Raw genomic sequence first — 15,364 nt, 5'->3', positions numbered from 1 at the left:
TTCTTCTTCTTCTTCTTCTTCTTCTTCTTCTTCTTCTTCTTCTTCTTTTTCTCCTTCTTCTTCTTCTTCTATTTCTGCTGCTGCTTAGTTTCTTTATTCCATTATTAGCGGTCAAGGAAGGATATTGAAAGATTTGGTTATATCAAGTCAAGCAGAGTGAATTGGTGGCTGTAGAAAGAATCATAGTGCTAGGGCAAGGTTCTCTACAGGGCTGATAGATTTGTACTGTCGACTGGATGAAAGAGGATAATCGAAAGCCATATTTGGTACCTATATCTTTATTTCTTCATAACATTTGCCCAAAGAAGTGTCGTCAGGCAAGTATATTGTCTCTAGACCTGGACATGCTAAGCACTGGTATTCTTCTTGGGAGTAGTTACAAGCCTCGATTGTGGAACCTGATATACTATAACCGCGTTGGTACGGCTCATTTCCTCTCTCTATCCCTGTGCGTGTGACGGGGGTTTGCTTCCTGTTGTCCTAACCAATATCCACCTTGCTTAACAGGCTGTCGATCTCCAAAGCCCGATTACAATGTCCTAAGAACAGACGTCAAACATCACACATCTCTTGCCAGATATAACAGCCACACACACGTATTGAGAATACACGTGCATCCGCGCCTTCATTCGCGCCCTTTTTAACAAAAGCAGATCGAGACTTGAGCCGTGATCATATGACTTAATTCCATCCATGTTGTTTCCGCATAGTTCATGTCACACAACTGTTCAGACCTTGAGTCTGATGTCAAGTTTGCATTGGCACCGAATTCCTGAGAAATAGCCGAGCTCGTCTGGCTCGGCTACGGGACCGAATCACCCGATTTCGGGACGGCTAGTATAGCGTCGCCAAGCCCTCCAGCCCACGAGGCACGCAACTCTATCACCTTTTCAACGGTGGGGGGAGTCCCTGCCACTCCTCGCCATTTGCGCTAAAAGTGGCGTGCTCCAACGTTGAACATATATCTACACGCTACTCTGCAGAAATCGGAGGTAATCTCTAGACACCAAGTTCTATCCCCGAAATCTGAAACTTGACGCTTCCCATCACAAGCCCTAACATGGACGCCTCGATCGAGAAGGCGCCTCGGGCTACGGAGGCCGGAATTCACGATTTACCCGACAGCAAAGAGGCACAGGTCCCACCCCCGATCCAAGTCCAGCAGCGTCAGAAATGGTACCAATGGTTTGCGCCCACCGACACCCCGGCCGAGCGCCGTCTCATCCTCAAGCTGGACGGCCTCATCATCGTCTTCGTCTTTCTGGCCTACTGGGCGAAGGTGCTTGATTCGTCAGCCACGAGCACCGCCTACGTCAGTGGTATGAGAGAGGATCTGAAGATGTACGGCAATCAGCTCAATTACTTGAATACCGTATACATGTACGTGCTGCGCCGATACCGCACGTACCAGCCTCCTAACAGGGTCTAGGGTCGGATTTATCACGATGCAGATTCCTCTGACGCTGGCCGTACGTTCGACTCAAATCTACGTTGTCTAGCATCAAGGGAGCTAACTCTCTAACGACATCGGTAGATGACGCGCTTCCCGGTGAACTACTTCCTGCCGGCTGCCGACCTCCTCTGGGGCGTCTTCACCTTGGCACAATACAAAGCGACCAGCGTGACGCAACTGTACGCCCTCCGCTTCTTCGTCGGCGCCCTGGGCGGCTTCTTCTTCCCCGCCGTCCAGTGGTACCTGGGCTGCTGGTACAAGCGCTCCGAACTGGCGCGCCGCGGCGCCATCTTCTTCATCGCCAGTCAGGTGGGCAGCATGAGCTCGGGGTACATCCAAGCCGGCGCCTACGCCCGCCTCAACGGGCGGTACGGCATCGAGGGCTGGCGCTGGCTGTACATCATCTGTAGGCCCCACCCCTGCCCCATTAGATCCACCAGCTCCAATCCTAACCACCTCAGGCTTCGCATGCACGATCCCCATCGCCTTCCTAGGCCTGTGCCTCCTGCCCAGCACGCCCGAAAAATGCAGATCGCGCTTCCTAACCCCCGAAGAAATCCACCTAGCCCAAGCGCGCATGGCCGCCGAACACCGCCAACCGCGCCAACCCTTCACCCTGCCGCGCATCCTCACCATCCTCAAGGGCTGGCGCCTCTGGGTGCTGGTGGGGTTCGCGTTCTTCTTCTCGCAAGCGGACGGCGTCTCGTCGAACAGCGGGCTGTCCCTGTGGCTGAAAGCCGAGGGCTACTCGGTGGAGGCCATCAACACGATCACGACGGTCTCGCCGGCGGTCACGATCGTCTCGTCGGTCCTGTGCGGCGTGCTGTCGGACATCTACGACGTGAAGGCGGCGCTGATCGCCACGACGGCGGCGCTGAACATCTTCGCGTGCGTGGTGCTGGCGGTCTGGCGCGTGCCGGTGGGGCTCAAGTTCTTTGCGTTCTTTCTGTCCGGCACGGCGGATGGGATCGCGGCCATCATCTACGCGTGGGCGAATGAGATCTGCGCGCGCAGTGCCGAGGAGCGCGCGTTGGTGATCAGTGCCATGAATACGGTGGGGAATACCTTTGGGGCGTGGATTCCGTTGCTGTGAGTTTCCTCGGAGCAGATCTTGGAGGGGTAATGGTTTGCTAATGCTGGGATAGGGTGTGGAAGACGGTGGATGCGCCGCGGTATCTGATCGGGTACAACTGGACGATTGCGTTGGATGTGTGCATGCTGTTGATGCTCGTGGTGTTGCAGCGGTTCTGGCGGCGGGAGCAGAGACGCGCGCAGGATGGGGTGTAGCGTTCAGGCGGATTCTGAACCATTCAATCTGAGATTCTGTAAGCCATGATCAAGTATTTGAAACGGTAATAAGACGATGATCGGCACACCTGGATATCATATACTGCCTCCACAGCTCGTTCCCCGAATGAGAAGCATAGTACATAAGCACATGCACCGTATCCACTAGCCCTAACGCCATCCTAGCCTAATCTCCATCAACTCTCCCCCCACTGACCCCATTCTCCCGATAACAATCAAACCAACTCACACCCAATCAAACTCTCCACCCCGCGCTGCGCCGCCCAGATCCTGACAACCCTCAGCCCGGCCCCCTCCAACAACGCCCGCCACTGGCTCTCCGTCCGCTCCCCGGACCCAATACTCATCATGATGAAATCCAAACTCGTCGTCTCCCAATACGCCCCGGTATCCGGGATCACATTCTCATTGATCAGCAGCTTACTGTACCCCGGCGTCATCGCCGCTTTCAGGTTTGCCAGAATCATCCGGCACAGGTCGTCCGGCCAGTCGTGCAGGATCGAGTGCAGGTAGTATGCGCGGGCGCCTATCCGACACCGCAGTTTAGTATAACACATATCAATACCCAGGAATCTCTCCCTCAGCCCTTCATCTCCCACCCTCTATCCAGAGAAAACGAGAGAAACCAACATACCAACAACAGTCTGCGGCGTAAAGAAATCATACCCCAACACCTCCACCCCCAACTCAGCCACCTCCGCAGGAACACAGGCCACCACCTCGGGCAGATCCTGGAGCACCAGCCGGCCCGGCAGATCAGGCCACTTCCGGCGGAACGCGAGCAGGTCATGTCCGAAGCTCCCGCCGACGTCGACCAGCAACACGCCCTCGTCGTCGATGGCAGGCACAGCCCCGTCGACGAGTTGTTGTTGTACCGGATAGAACCCCGGGTCCATCCAGCGCGGCCGGCCCTGCGCGTACACGCCCATGTGGTTGTTGAAGCGGCGGGCGGTGTCGGGTTCGCGCTGGACGTGCTCGAAGAAGCTGTGGGTCGTGTTGTGGCCGAGGTGGAAGGCTGTGTGTTTCGGGTTGGTGGGGTTGGTGTGGTTGGTTTGGGCGAGGAAGGTGGGGAGGGCGAGGAAGCCTTGGGTGAAGCGGGTGGTCCTGGGGGGCTTTAGCTGGGGGGAGTTGGGATGGAGTGGAATTTGTTCTTCGGGGCGGGGCCAAGGGCTGGGGCTGGGGCACGGCGTACATGAGCGGAAAGGCGTCGCTGTATTTCTCCTCGGTTAGGGTCTTGGAGAACCCCGTGGCTTGGTAGGTGCCCTTGCCGGTTTCGAGGAGGACGCCCATTGCGGCGAGGTGTTTCATCATACGACCTGGGGTACAGACTATGAGGGGACGCTGGTGTGTGTCGGGGACGGGGGTGATAGGATCACGAACCGAGGAGCACAGGGTCGACATTCGTGGTTTTGGCCAGCTGGGCGACGGTCTTGGGGCTGTCGTCGGTGCCGAGAGCTGTGAAGATGCCAACGTTGATCCCGGTCTCGATGGCGGCGTAGCTGGTTGTCTAGGACACTGTCAATACTTTCGAGTATCGTGTGCTGTAAGTCAGTAGTGGTGCGTACCTCGGACCAGCAGTGTCGGAGGATAGCCTCACGGGGAGTTTCGAGCGCGTACACGAGGGATCGGGCGCTCTCGAGCAGGTCCAGTCGTGTTTGGGGGTTCACGTCGAGGTATTCTTTGCCTTGGGCATGAATCTGGTCCAGGAGCCAGGGGATGGGTGCAGGCAGGTTGGGAGAGATGGCAAGTTGTGCCACATCGGCGGTCTGCTTGTTGAGCGTGCCGTTCTTGTGCGGCATGGTGGACGCTGAGATGTTTACTGATGCAAATGGGGCTTGGTAGAAGAAGTGATCAAGGGACAAAGCAGAGTCAAGCACACGCAGACAGGCACAGGCATATAAGCAAAGCAATGCCGGGGTAGGGCTCTGGTTGACACACACTTCCCCTGAACTAGCCCCGACCACATCGATATGACAGGTGGGGAAGCATGCGGACGGCTCAATTGGGTTCAACAATCTCTCTGCCTACACGCTGGACATCACATGCCAGTCAGACAGTCCTGTCACTAGTAAGGGTCAAATTCTTAGTTCACAACGGACTGGACATAGTGTGGCTCTAAGAGTGCATCGGCTGGATCGGGGGGAGACTAGACTAGGATCTGAGATTAAGTCCTGCCGTGCAGCCCATGGGGCTCGGCTCAACGGCAACGGTCTTTAATATCGAGACAGGAGGCTAGCCGGAAGGCCGGCCTTGGCTTGTCGCTGACGGGGCTATTGTTGGGGTTAGCCAGACGAGGCGACCACTGATCGCCAAATGAGCAATCCGAACGTACGATTGCAATCAATCCACTCGAACTATCAAAGCAAACATAATCTGCTCTATAGACCTCAACCTAGCAGGGATATCAAAGTTAGTTCGGAGACCAGCAGGACAGGGCGGTCTTTCCTCCATCACCCCCGTCCCTCCTTTTCCACCTACACCCGCACACGTTTCCTCTCGCACAAGAGATTCAATTCGTATAGGAACGTGAGGTGAAATCCAATTGCATGCTCAGCGTGACGTTGATATCCTAAGAGCCATGAGTGTCGAGTATGCCAGCCAGACCAAGGGACCCAAGATCCTCGGGCTGTTCTGGGCCTTTTTCTCCGTGAGCGCGGTCACAGTGTCCGCCCGGCTGTACATTCGTTCCCGGATGCTGAAGAACGTTGGACTGGACGACTATATTATTGCAGTTGCCATAGTGAGTGGTATTCCTCCAGTCTATAACGCCGGGTCTGCGGACCAGATCCCAGTTGGGCTGATCGCAACAGCTCATCCTCGCGGGCTATACAACCCTAACTACCGCCGTCGTGGCCCTGGGATACGGCAAGCACACAACCGTCATCGTCGAGCAAGGAGGCATGGATCGACTCGAGCAGGTGCTGTTACTCAACTACCTCAACTTCGCGCTGGGCATCATGTCATTTCCCACTCCCAAGGTGGCCATCGCCGCGCTGTTGAACCGCATCTTGAACCCCGGGCGCTTCCACCAGGTCTTCCTATGGGTGTTGACGGGGATGGTGTTCGTGACATCGAGTATCTGCATCATCGTTCTCTTCACCATGTGCGATCCGCCGCAAGCTCTATGGAAGACGCAGCTGTTGGCCCAAGGTGCGACGTGCCGACCGCAAGTCGTGCTGGTAGACTATGCCATCTTCACGGGAGGTACTTTCCTTACCCTTTCCCTATAGTGTAAGTGTGCGCCAACCTGACTGCTGTCTAGTTGTCTCAGCCTGTGTCGACCTCTATCTGGCGGTGCATCCCACCGTCGTTCTCTCGTCGCTGCAAATGACGCTCAAAAAGAAGATGGCTCTATGTGCGGCGCTGGGATTCGGCGCAATGTGAGTCGGGTTGTCTCCTTCTCTTGTAAAAAAAGCTAACGTTGGTCTTCATCCGTGCAGTGCGTGTGCAATGGCTATCGTCAAGTGTAACCAGCTCCCTGGACTGTATGACACCACGGACTCGGCGTGTCAGTATGCATACTATTCATGAGCTATCGCCCCTCTAACCCTATCGTAGATGCCACCGCCGACCTCGTCATCTGGACCAGGTAACCCTTACCCCCACGCCTCAACTCATATACAGCATTCCTAACCATCCTTGCCTTCCTCAGCATCGAATCCAACGTGATTATCATGGCCTCGTGCATCCCGACCCTGGGCCCACTCTACGAGATGATCCGTGGCCGACGCTCGTGGAGCTCCTACCAGCGATACTACCAGAACCACGAGATCGAGCTCGCCACGTCGCACAACCGCCCGTTCCGAAAGCCGATGAACTACATGCTCACGCACGATGACCTGCTGACGACCAACATCGGGACTCTGAAGAACGGGAGCGAGGACAACATCCTCCCAACGGGGCAGGTGGGCCGTCAGGAGTATATGATGGGTCAGATCCACCGGACAGATAAAGTGGTGGTTGAGTATGTATGCAAAGGCGTTTCGAGACACAGAAACAGCAGTCCATGCAGTCAGCAGCCTAGCTTGACATTATAATCACAGAAGTCCCATTCCATTCCATCATGATACATAACTTCTCATGTCTCCGACCCACAGATCCATAATCATCAATGCATACAGTCATCAAATCAACGCCACCCACTCCTGCGCACGCACCGCCCTCGTCCGTCCCAAAACACCACCCTCCTTCCCCACCGCCACCGCATAAAATCTCGCCGTCTCGCCCACCACCCCGACGCGATCCGAGACCAAAACCGTCTCAAACGAGCTCCTCTCCACCTGCCCCAGAAACACCGGTGCCGTCGCATTTGCCGTCTGACTGAGCCCATAAAACCGCCACCCGACCGTCTCCGTATCCCCATTCCAGGACACGTACACCCGCAGCGCGTCTGGCCCCGAAGTGCGGTAAGCCACGATCGCCGGCTCCTCCACCGGCGTCCCGGTCCAATTGCCCACGAACCCGCGATAACTCACCCCCTCGTCGGCCAACCACGCATGGTACACCACCTCATCCTGCGCATCAAACTCCGTGATCGCGCCCGCGGACCCCCAGTTCACGAACACGCGTCCATCGTCCAGGAACTGGGCGTCGCCCTGCGAGGCCGCCGAGATGCCGTAGGGCGCGGGCGCCTCGCGCAGCACGGTGGCGGTCTTGTTGCGCAGGTCGAGCTCGACGACCACCGCGCGGGAGACGTTGTTGAACACCAGCCCCGTGCCGGCGTTGGAGTTGTCGAAGAAGGAGATGATCTCTTTGGTGGCGGAGTGGTAGTGCCAGCGGGCGTGGTGCTGGAAGCCGAATTCGAAGCTGGACGGGAGCGTGAACGTGGAGGGGTTGGCGGAGCTGAGGCGCCACAGGATGCGGCCGTCGGTGCCGTTGACCTTGAAGATGGTGGCGAGGTGGCGCGACGAGACCAGGTAGTTTCCGTCCCGGTCTTTGTCGACGCTGTTGATGTGGATGAAGTCCCAGCTGGTGGCGGCGGTGAGGCCGCTGTCGGCGGCGGCGGAGGCGAGGGGGACCAGGCTTTCTGTTTGGTCCCCAGTCAGTTGCTGCGAAGGAAGCGGGTTGATGGGGGAATGGGAGAAAGGTAAGGGTACGTACCACCTGGGTCGATGTGGTCGAGCGCGTTCCATTCGAAGATCAGGTCGCCGGTTGCGATGTCGAATTCTGCGCCTCGTTAGTCCACCCGTCCGCCCACCATTGCAACAACTGCACAGGGGCACATACCCTGGAAATACCCGTCCCCAATCCACTGCTGCGACGCATTCCCCCCGTACGCCGACAGATTCCAGGGCGTGGGCGTGTACACCTCCACCAACGCGGTCTTCCCGTCGATGACGTTGAACTCGTGGATGGAGGGGATGCGGTGGTTGGCCGCCTTGGCCGTGGCGACGGGCTGGTAGTTCTGATCCAACAAGACCTGGTACCCCCAGCCTTCGCCGTGCGTGGAATCGATGGTCCCCTCGAAGGCCTGCAGCACGGGCTGATCGTTGTACGTGGTGCGGTGGAAGTTGCCCACGAAGCCCGCGTAGTAGCCGATGCCGGACCAGACCAGATCGCCGTTCTTGCGGTAGATGTAGGCGCCCGGCTGCGCGAGGGCGGCCCCGTACGGCGCGACGAACACGTACTCGGTGCCGTTGGCGTCCGGGGCTTCGACGGTGACGTTCAGCGTGGGCGGGGAGAGGTCCGGCCGCGAGCGGTACTGGCCATCGGCGAGGACGGAGGACGCCGCGGCGGCCAGGAGGAGGGGGACGTGGCGGAGGAGGGAGGCCATGGTGGCCAGAGGTATGTACTGTACAAGGTGCGTGTTGGCGTGGGAGGTGAAGCTGCTCAAGAAGAATTACCTTGGGCTGCCTGCGATGCCGAAGGGTTTATATTTGTTTTCATCTGTGAGTATACGGCCGCGACCATGCTCCAGTGCATGGAGATCCCCTTCCCGTCCGCCAACATTCACTGCAATGGCATCATTCAGGAACACTGTTTCCTCATGGCTCACCGTCAACCACGCAGAGGCTAACACCTCGCTTCGGCACGATATACCACCGGCTGCATCTTGTTGGGGTTCTGATTTGCCGTGCTCGTGCATTGTACCATCGCTAGCCGCGATTACGCGATCTCCTCCCGCAATGAGGGCTTCGGGACGGGGCGTGCAGAACCTGTTGCGCTGCTTGTCCCCCTCATATACACGCCATCGATAAGATAAGATTCGGCTTGTCGGGGATCTGTGCCTGGATGCCACTCTGTGGTTGCTGGTAATAGATCCTTGGATCTGGCGATTCAATTGACACGGTTTTGGTAGATGTTGACGTTACCCCTCTCCATACATTGATTGTAAACTTGGACCTGCAGGTTCAAAGCCAGCCTGCAGAAGGATGCCGCCATATGCATCAGGGATTTAAGCGAGGTCAGAAGTTGTATGACATTTCCCGGGATTCCCGGAGAGCTGGATTCGCCATCGCGCTGCGGGATGGCGATTGGCAATGGGGTTGCCGGTAATCCCAGCGGCTAAACAGTCTGATGCCCCGGAGAGTGGGCATAGCGGTGGAATATATGCCGGCTGAAATCACTGCCAGCTTGTGCGTGATGGTGGTCCTGTACCTGCTGAACAGATTTCCCAGTCTGCAAGTGGGCCATACTGGATAATATACCGGCCACCTAATAACATGTCAGACCAGAACCCGCTGTCGTGCACGATTACTCTGAACTATCGGAGAAGCATGTCATCTAGCATTTATTGCATAACAACCCAGCCTACTCCGTACACTGCGACACCGTCAGCCTCCCAGGACCCAATGCATGCATGGCATATGGAATGAGTCAGCTGCATATGGGCTGCACAGCATAAGCGCATAACTCCGCACAAGCCACGCGCCTCGGTCCAATCTGACCCGCCCCCGGTGAACAACACCCTTCATTCCTCATCGGCAATCTCCGCCCTCTATCCCCAAAGCAGTTAAAGCAGCTACCCTCACCAATTCTAATCTTTCATTCATGAATCATACACGCCGACATCGGCCAGTTCCCATGCATCCTCCCGCGACCCAAGTATTATTATTGTGCAACGCAGAAAAAAAAAAAAACACATCCAAAAAAAACCGAGAGACTCGGAGGCGGATTAGTAAGCATAGCGATACCGCGGCGCCATATCCCCCAGATACTCCTCCTCCGCCTCGGTGATCGCATCCAAATCGACGGTGCCGTCGGCGATCGCCCGGTCGCGTTTGCGGTTATCGTGCCAGATGGCCAGGAAGTACAGGCAGGACATGGCGGCGGAGAAGGCCAGGAAGGAGACGCCGATGATGTAGCCGTTGCGGTAGAAGGGGGCGTCTTTGGACAGGAAGGAGTAGGTGGAGATGATGCCGCCGACTGTACACCCAACCATTAGCATTGGGGGATCGAGTTAGGGTGCAAGGGAGAGAAGGGAGGACGGGCAAGGGCACACGCACTGTTCCCAAACCCGATCTGCCAGGCGGTGCCCACGCTGCGGCGCCGGTGGCCGCCCAGGTTCATGGCGAACCAGCACACCAGCACGGGCATGGCGCTGTAGCAGCCGCTCGTCACCAGGAAGAGCGCGCCGTACTGAATGTGGTGCTGCGTCGTGCTGTGGATGTTGATGAGGATGCCGAACCCTGCCATGGCGACCAGCATGGGCAGCAGCGTGAAGAGGAAGCGGTGCTGGAACCGGTCCGACAGGTAGGCGATGCACATGGAGAAGCCGAAGGCGGCGGCCCAGGGGGGGATCGAGTAGAATTGCGTCTTGATGGCTGTGACGTGGGAGGGTTAGTGTCAGGAGGCCGCATGCGCATGCCGCTGGATAGAGGATGCGCGAGACATACCGCCGTAGCCAAAGGTCTTGATGATCGTCGGCGCGAAGTACGCGTATCCTGCGCGGAGTCCACCACATATTTAGTCCATGCGTCCCCATTTCCGCGCAAGACAGACATACCGTAAGCCGTGACCACCTGGCCGAAATACATCCAGCCCCCGATGAAGATCTTGTCTGCAGTGGTTTCGTCCAGTTATTACCCCGCACACGCCACCAGAAGGGAAAAAGGGGGGGGTGAAGCATCCGGAGAGCACATACAATCCTTGAACACGGCCAGGATATCGCGCCAGCCCGTCTTCACGTCGACCGCCGACTTGCCCGCGTCCTGCGCCAGCTTGTCGCGCAGGAACTCGCGCTCCGCCGGGGTGAGCCACTGGACGTCCTCGGGGAAGTCGGGCACGACGAAGAAGCAGCCCATCGCGACCACGCACGTCAGGATCCCCTCGATGATGAACACCCACCGCCAGCCCGCCAGCCCGCGCACCCCGTCCATCTTGCCCAGGCCGCTGGCCAGCAGCCCGCCGAAGGCGCCGGCGAGCGTCGTCGAGCTGAAGAAGAAGCTGAACCGCTTCTGCGCCTCGCTGCGCTTGTACCACATCCCCAGGAGGTAGAAGCCTGTTGCCGTCGGTCCGGGGCATCAGTCAGGGCCGAACAAATCGTGTCGCATGACAGGAATACTCACACCCAGGGAACAGTCCCGTCTCGAACATGCCCAGAAACCACCGCGTGGCCATCAGCCCGCCCCAATTCTGCACGAAGCCCTGACAGACCATCACCAGGCCGAATCCGAACATACACAGCGAGACTACCCCCGGACGAAACACATCAGTACTTTCTTCTGTGCCATCTTCAGCAATAGTGGGGTCACGTACGCCATGTATGCGGCTTCAACTTCTTCATCAGCACATTGGACGGAATCTCGAAGATGATGTACGGGACGAAGAAGATCGTCAGGGCGGTGTTGTATTTCGTGCCCGTCGTGATGTGGAGATCGCTCTCGAGGCCCAGCACCGCCGCGTTACTGATGTTGACCCTGCGCGATTCTGGATGTCAGAGCACGCGCTTGCGTGGAGAAGGGAGGGGGTGGCAGGTGAATTGGCCTGCAGCTGTAAAGGCATTGATCTTACCGATCCAAAAATGCGAGCAGATACATCACACACAGGCACGGCACCACATGCCAGTCGATCTTGGCCATGAGCTTGCGCTCATTGACGGTGCCATACTGCGAGGGCTCCGGCGTCAGGTCGCCGTTGTCCACGGGTGGTTTTTCTGCCGTCATGGAAACGAGGAGAAAGTGGTCAGTGGGTTGCGATCGCAAGAGACTGAAAGACGATCGTAAAGTTGCGATGGGCGCTGAGAAGGGGGTGGGGGGGAAGGGAGCTCACCATCCACGACCATGGTCTAATGCGCGCACGCAGCAAGGGGTGAATGCAGGTTGTTGCCGAGGTCAACGGAGGGTGGAGGGGAGGGGAGGGGAGATAATCAGGAAAAAGGGAAGGAAAAAGCAGCAGGAAGAGAAAAACGAAATCCAACAATCATAATTGCAACTCACGGACGGGCGCCAATTTCTTTAAATGGGCGATCGACTCACAGGCGCACTGCGGCCAGCTGAAAGATGATGACTCCCTCTCATCCTTGCCCCAAAAATGTGTTGCTCTCCGACCCTCCGACCCCGGCGGTGGAGACAAACCATGTGCATGAACCAACCATGCCGTGCAGATCCAAAGGAGGTGCTGCGCTATGGGCAAGCTACCAATGCCGATCGAGTCATCTTTTCCCCTCTGCAGCTTGCCCACACAGTCTCTGCAGCTGTGATTCCTGGGGATAAGTGAAGGGCTAGCCTGGATGGCGCTCGGCTTTCCCCGCGGCGGACTCCGATGCCGCTCTCGCGGCCATTTGAGCTATACTGTGTAGCTCGTTGGTGATTGGGTGGAGACGGGCAAATACGAGGAGTTAGGGTCGCTCGGCGAGATCGGGCCTGTCATTTGTCATGTTGGATCAAGATTGACTTGCCTTTTCTCGTTCATATCCAAATTACTAGAATGTTGCAGTGAGTTTTCTCTGCTTGTCCGTTACAGGACCGCTGTTTTCGAAAGGGTAGTATGTACATACGAACAACACTTCTTCTGTGCTTTTAGTCTACGCCGTAGTCTATTTCCTAATCACGCACTAACTATATATCAACCACTCCAACTGTGTCTGGTGTATACTCCACAACCTCTTAAGTAACGTTCAAGCACTAGAGCAGCTTTCGCTTAAACTCTAGTAAATTGTTTTGACATGACTAGTCCTGAATTTCGGAAATATCCATACATCCTAACAGATTTCGAACACCTCGAGATAATTTTCAAACATCTCTTACTTTTTAACCTTTGAAGTGGTGACGGAGGCCTGCTACAGCAAGTAACAATCTGGATCGACTCCACCGGTCGCCGATCAGGCTTCCACTGCGGGTCCGACCCAGTACTCGGTACGGACTTTGAATTTCACATTCAAGATTCTCCAAGGCGTACTTCTCTCCTGCCGAAAAAGAGGAGAGGAGGGCAACCTGTCCATCAGGAATAAGGCCCACTGCCGCCCACTGAACCCTGGGTCCATGTTTCGCGACTGAACTTAGTCGGCAGGAGATCGCAACGCTAAATGTGGAGAAGTTATGGTCAACCGGTTCTCACCAACGAGAGAAAGTGGATCATCCAGCCAGGTGTACTAATCGGATTCAAGCCGCATATATGGCATTGGATGGATGATTCCTTCTGTGGAAGCATCGGTGCTGCACTCGGTACGCCGCCAGTGATCAGATACTGTAATCTCTCCGCGATAGTTATCGAGGAGCTATCGTACATGCATTCCTTCTCATTCCCGATGTGTTAGAAGTAATGTTGCTTCGGTATGAGATACCAAGTAGTAGAGATCCAACAGTAAATAAGTTCAAAAATCAGTAATCATGATTATGATCCGGTTCCGCTTGAGAGCACAAGGCGCCAACCGCCGAGATTCTGCCACATACTACACATCCACAGTCTACCCAACCCAACAACCCACCGAATGCACAAGCGCAGTTGACCGTGCCGTGTGCCTCCATGCCTAAACTCACAGCATCCGACCGTAGTTCCACTGGTATGCACGCACTTCTCCACCGGCAGCCAAGATCGCCCTCTTCCCCGCCGTGGTATCACAGTTCGACCCGGTCATCGTCGCCTGATACGCATACACACCCCAGTACCTCATCCGCCTCCCAGATCGAGGCGCAGGTGATGGCGTCGGATTTGGACCCGACGATCCCGCCAGGTCCCCCGAGACCTCGAGCCCGGCGTCGGTTCACAGTGGAGATGACCTTTCGCTGCGACCTTCGCCGTGGGGACGACCTCCTGGGAGGTCAGCGCCGTCCGTTGGTTAACAGAGCAGGGGGTCGCGATGGCGCGCGGCCCACTGCGAGGCGTCGTCGGCATTGCCCCACCTTCCAGACGGCTGTCATCTTGCCTGCGTCGTCAACCCATTGCCGATGAACCGCGGTGGCCATCATTTCAGATGTTGTTTCAGCGTCTCCAGGATGACATGGATCAACAACCCGACATGCGTGAACGCCACACAGGAGAGCGCGGATTTGGACCAGTGTCCGTCGGTGTAGCGGTGGTATAGGGCGCAGAGGTCGATGATGAAAATACAAGCAAGCTGGAGCAGATCCATATCGACTCGGAAGTTCTACCCAGTTGCACGGTTAGCGACACCCAGACAATGGATCATGGCCTGCTGCGTTCTTACATTGCGTGTGGCGATAGGGCCGAGATGATAGTGGCAAGTAAAAGGTCACGATGCGGAGCTGGAGAGGATGGAATCAGCCTGCGGCAACCGGGGGGGGGGGAGAACGGGTTCTTATTCCAGGTCAAAAGTTCGATATTGACAGAGCAACTGATAAATTACTGAAATGGCTGCCTAAACACTCCGAATTTCCAACTCCAGCGTAGGAGATAACTACTAGGTGATACTAATGACCGGGGGGCTCGGTCCGGGCCACTAGTACACCGGTCTGGATGGGTGAGAGGCTACGATATCCTGGTGAGGCCAATCATATATACCAGGTACCGGATGGTAATGCATCTATGTTTCAATCTGTGCTAGACTTATAGTGCCGTGACGCGGCCTCACCGCGCCTAGAGGGCAATTAGTGGAGAGCTTCGGATAGCTTCCGGGCCTAGGTAAATGGTAGCCCCCACCAGACTCCGAATGAGATAAGCTTTGTGAACTGGAACATATTACCTTGTCCTCAACCGATAGGGCCAACGGCTGGGTAGACTGTCGGTATCATCTGAGTCGCCATCGGAGAGATCACCTCAGGGCGATCGCCTCAAGGTATAGGCTTATAAACTTTTGAGCGACAGCTTCTAAAGTTAACTTTAATCAGAATGAAGCTCTACTAATTATGTGTATAGATAGTTTCCGCTATATTACCAAAGGGTTAGGTGTTTCTTCGCATAAAAATTGTTCCTATAATAGGTAAGGTACGAAAGAGTAGATAGTATAACTAACCGGATTATCTAATACCTTTCTAACTTGAGACCAGTTTATGTCTAGAATACTATAAAAAATTGTATCCTGGATATACTCCTATTTAGTCGGGAGTATAGAAAGGGCGGACTCTCATTCTCTGCGGTGTAGATTAAGTATACAGTAGGCTAAGCTTGTCGCATGCGGTGAAGCCCGGAACGGAAAGCTTGTTGCTGGCGCCTCTTATTTCTGGGTCACACGTCCTTAATGTTTTTTTTTTCTTTTTCTTTTTT

General features: G+C 56.0%; 6 protein-coding genes across 6 annotated transcripts; 2 read left to right on the top strand and 4 right to left on the bottom strand.

Moving 5' to 3' along the window:
• The first annotated feature begins 1,010 nt into the window (after positions 1-1,010).
• Positions 1,011-2,840, top strand: BO86DRAFT_457632 (MFS general substrate transporter). Its single transcript, XM_025677235.1, has 5 exons — positions 1,011-1,380; positions 1,430-1,469; positions 1,535-1,859; positions 1,915-2,542; positions 2,599-2,840. The coding sequence occupies exons 1-5, from the start codon at positions 1,061-1,063 to the stop codon at positions 2,738-2,740; spliced, it is 1,455 nt and encodes a 484-aa protein (XP_025525624.1). The 5' UTR covers positions 1,011-1,060; the 3' UTR covers positions 2,741-2,840.
• Positions 2,841-2,976: 136 nt separating this feature from the next.
• Positions 2,977-4,560, bottom strand: BO86DRAFT_317747 (S-adenosyl-L-methionine-dependent methyltransferase; the record flags this gene model as incomplete). Its single annotated transcript, XM_025668183.1, has 5 exons — positions 2,977-3,287; positions 3,396-3,865; positions 3,954-4,089; positions 4,142-4,268; positions 4,327-4,560. The coding sequence occupies 5 exons, from the start codon at positions 4,558-4,560 to the stop codon at positions 2,977-2,979; spliced, it is 1,278 nt and encodes a 425-aa protein (XP_025525623.1).
• Positions 4,561-5,339: 779 nt separating this feature from the next.
• Positions 5,340-6,798, top strand: BO86DRAFT_317784 (uncharacterized protein; the record flags this gene model as incomplete). The annotated part of the gene is made up of 6 exons (XM_025668185.1): positions 5,340-5,501; positions 5,572-5,965; positions 6,024-6,141; positions 6,202-6,269; positions 6,320-6,350; positions 6,414-6,798. 6 exons carry the CDS (start codon positions 5,340-5,342, stop codon positions 6,796-6,798), a joined length of 1,158 nt encoding a protein of 385 aa, XP_025525622.1.
• A 108-nt stretch (positions 6,799-6,906) lies between these two features.
• BO86DRAFT_277096 (arylsulfotransferase family protein) lies at positions 6,907-8,474 on the bottom strand (the record flags this gene model as incomplete). Its single annotated transcript, XM_025667277.1, has 3 exons — positions 6,907-7,787; positions 7,862-7,927; positions 7,988-8,474. Coding segments are annotated over 3 exons (1,434 nt in total), but the record flags the coding sequence as incomplete, so codon positions are not given.
• Positions 8,475-9,545: 1,071 nt separating this feature from the next.
• Positions 9,546-12,080, bottom strand: BO86DRAFT_342780 (MFS general substrate transporter). The gene is made up of 9 exons (XM_025669125.1): positions 11,972-12,080; positions 11,714-11,855; positions 11,459-11,619; positions 11,269-11,391; positions 10,845-11,201; positions 10,707-10,760; positions 10,597-10,644; positions 10,207-10,524; positions 9,546-10,126 (listed from the first exon to the last, which is right to left on the bottom strand). Exons 1-9 carry the CDS (start codon positions 11,982-11,984, stop codon positions 9,876-9,878), a joined length of 1,467 nt encoding a protein of 488 aa, XP_025525620.1. The 5' UTR covers positions 11,985-12,080; the 3' UTR covers positions 9,546-9,875.
• A 1,730-nt stretch (positions 12,081-13,810) lies between these two features.
• On the bottom strand, positions 13,811-14,273 carry BO86DRAFT_401537 (uncharacterized protein; the record flags this gene model as incomplete). The annotated part of the gene is made up of 2 exons (XM_025673780.1): positions 13,811-14,066; positions 14,152-14,273. The coding sequence occupies 2 exons, from the start codon at positions 14,271-14,273 to the stop codon at positions 13,811-13,813; spliced, it is 378 nt and encodes a 125-aa protein (XP_025525619.1).
• Between the last annotated feature and the right edge of the window lie 1,091 nt (positions 14,274-15,364).

The sequence above is a fragment of the Aspergillus japonicus genome (assembly GCF_003184785.1).
Source record: "Aspergillus japonicus CBS 114.51 unplaced genomic scaffold BO86scaffold_42, whole genome shotgun sequence".
Lineage (NCBI taxonomy): Eukaryota > Fungi > Ascomycota > Eurotiomycetes > Eurotiales > Aspergillaceae > Aspergillus > Aspergillus japonicus.
The sequence above is the reverse complement of the archived record's forward strand: the minus strand, read 5'-3'. Positions and strand labels throughout refer to the sequence as shown.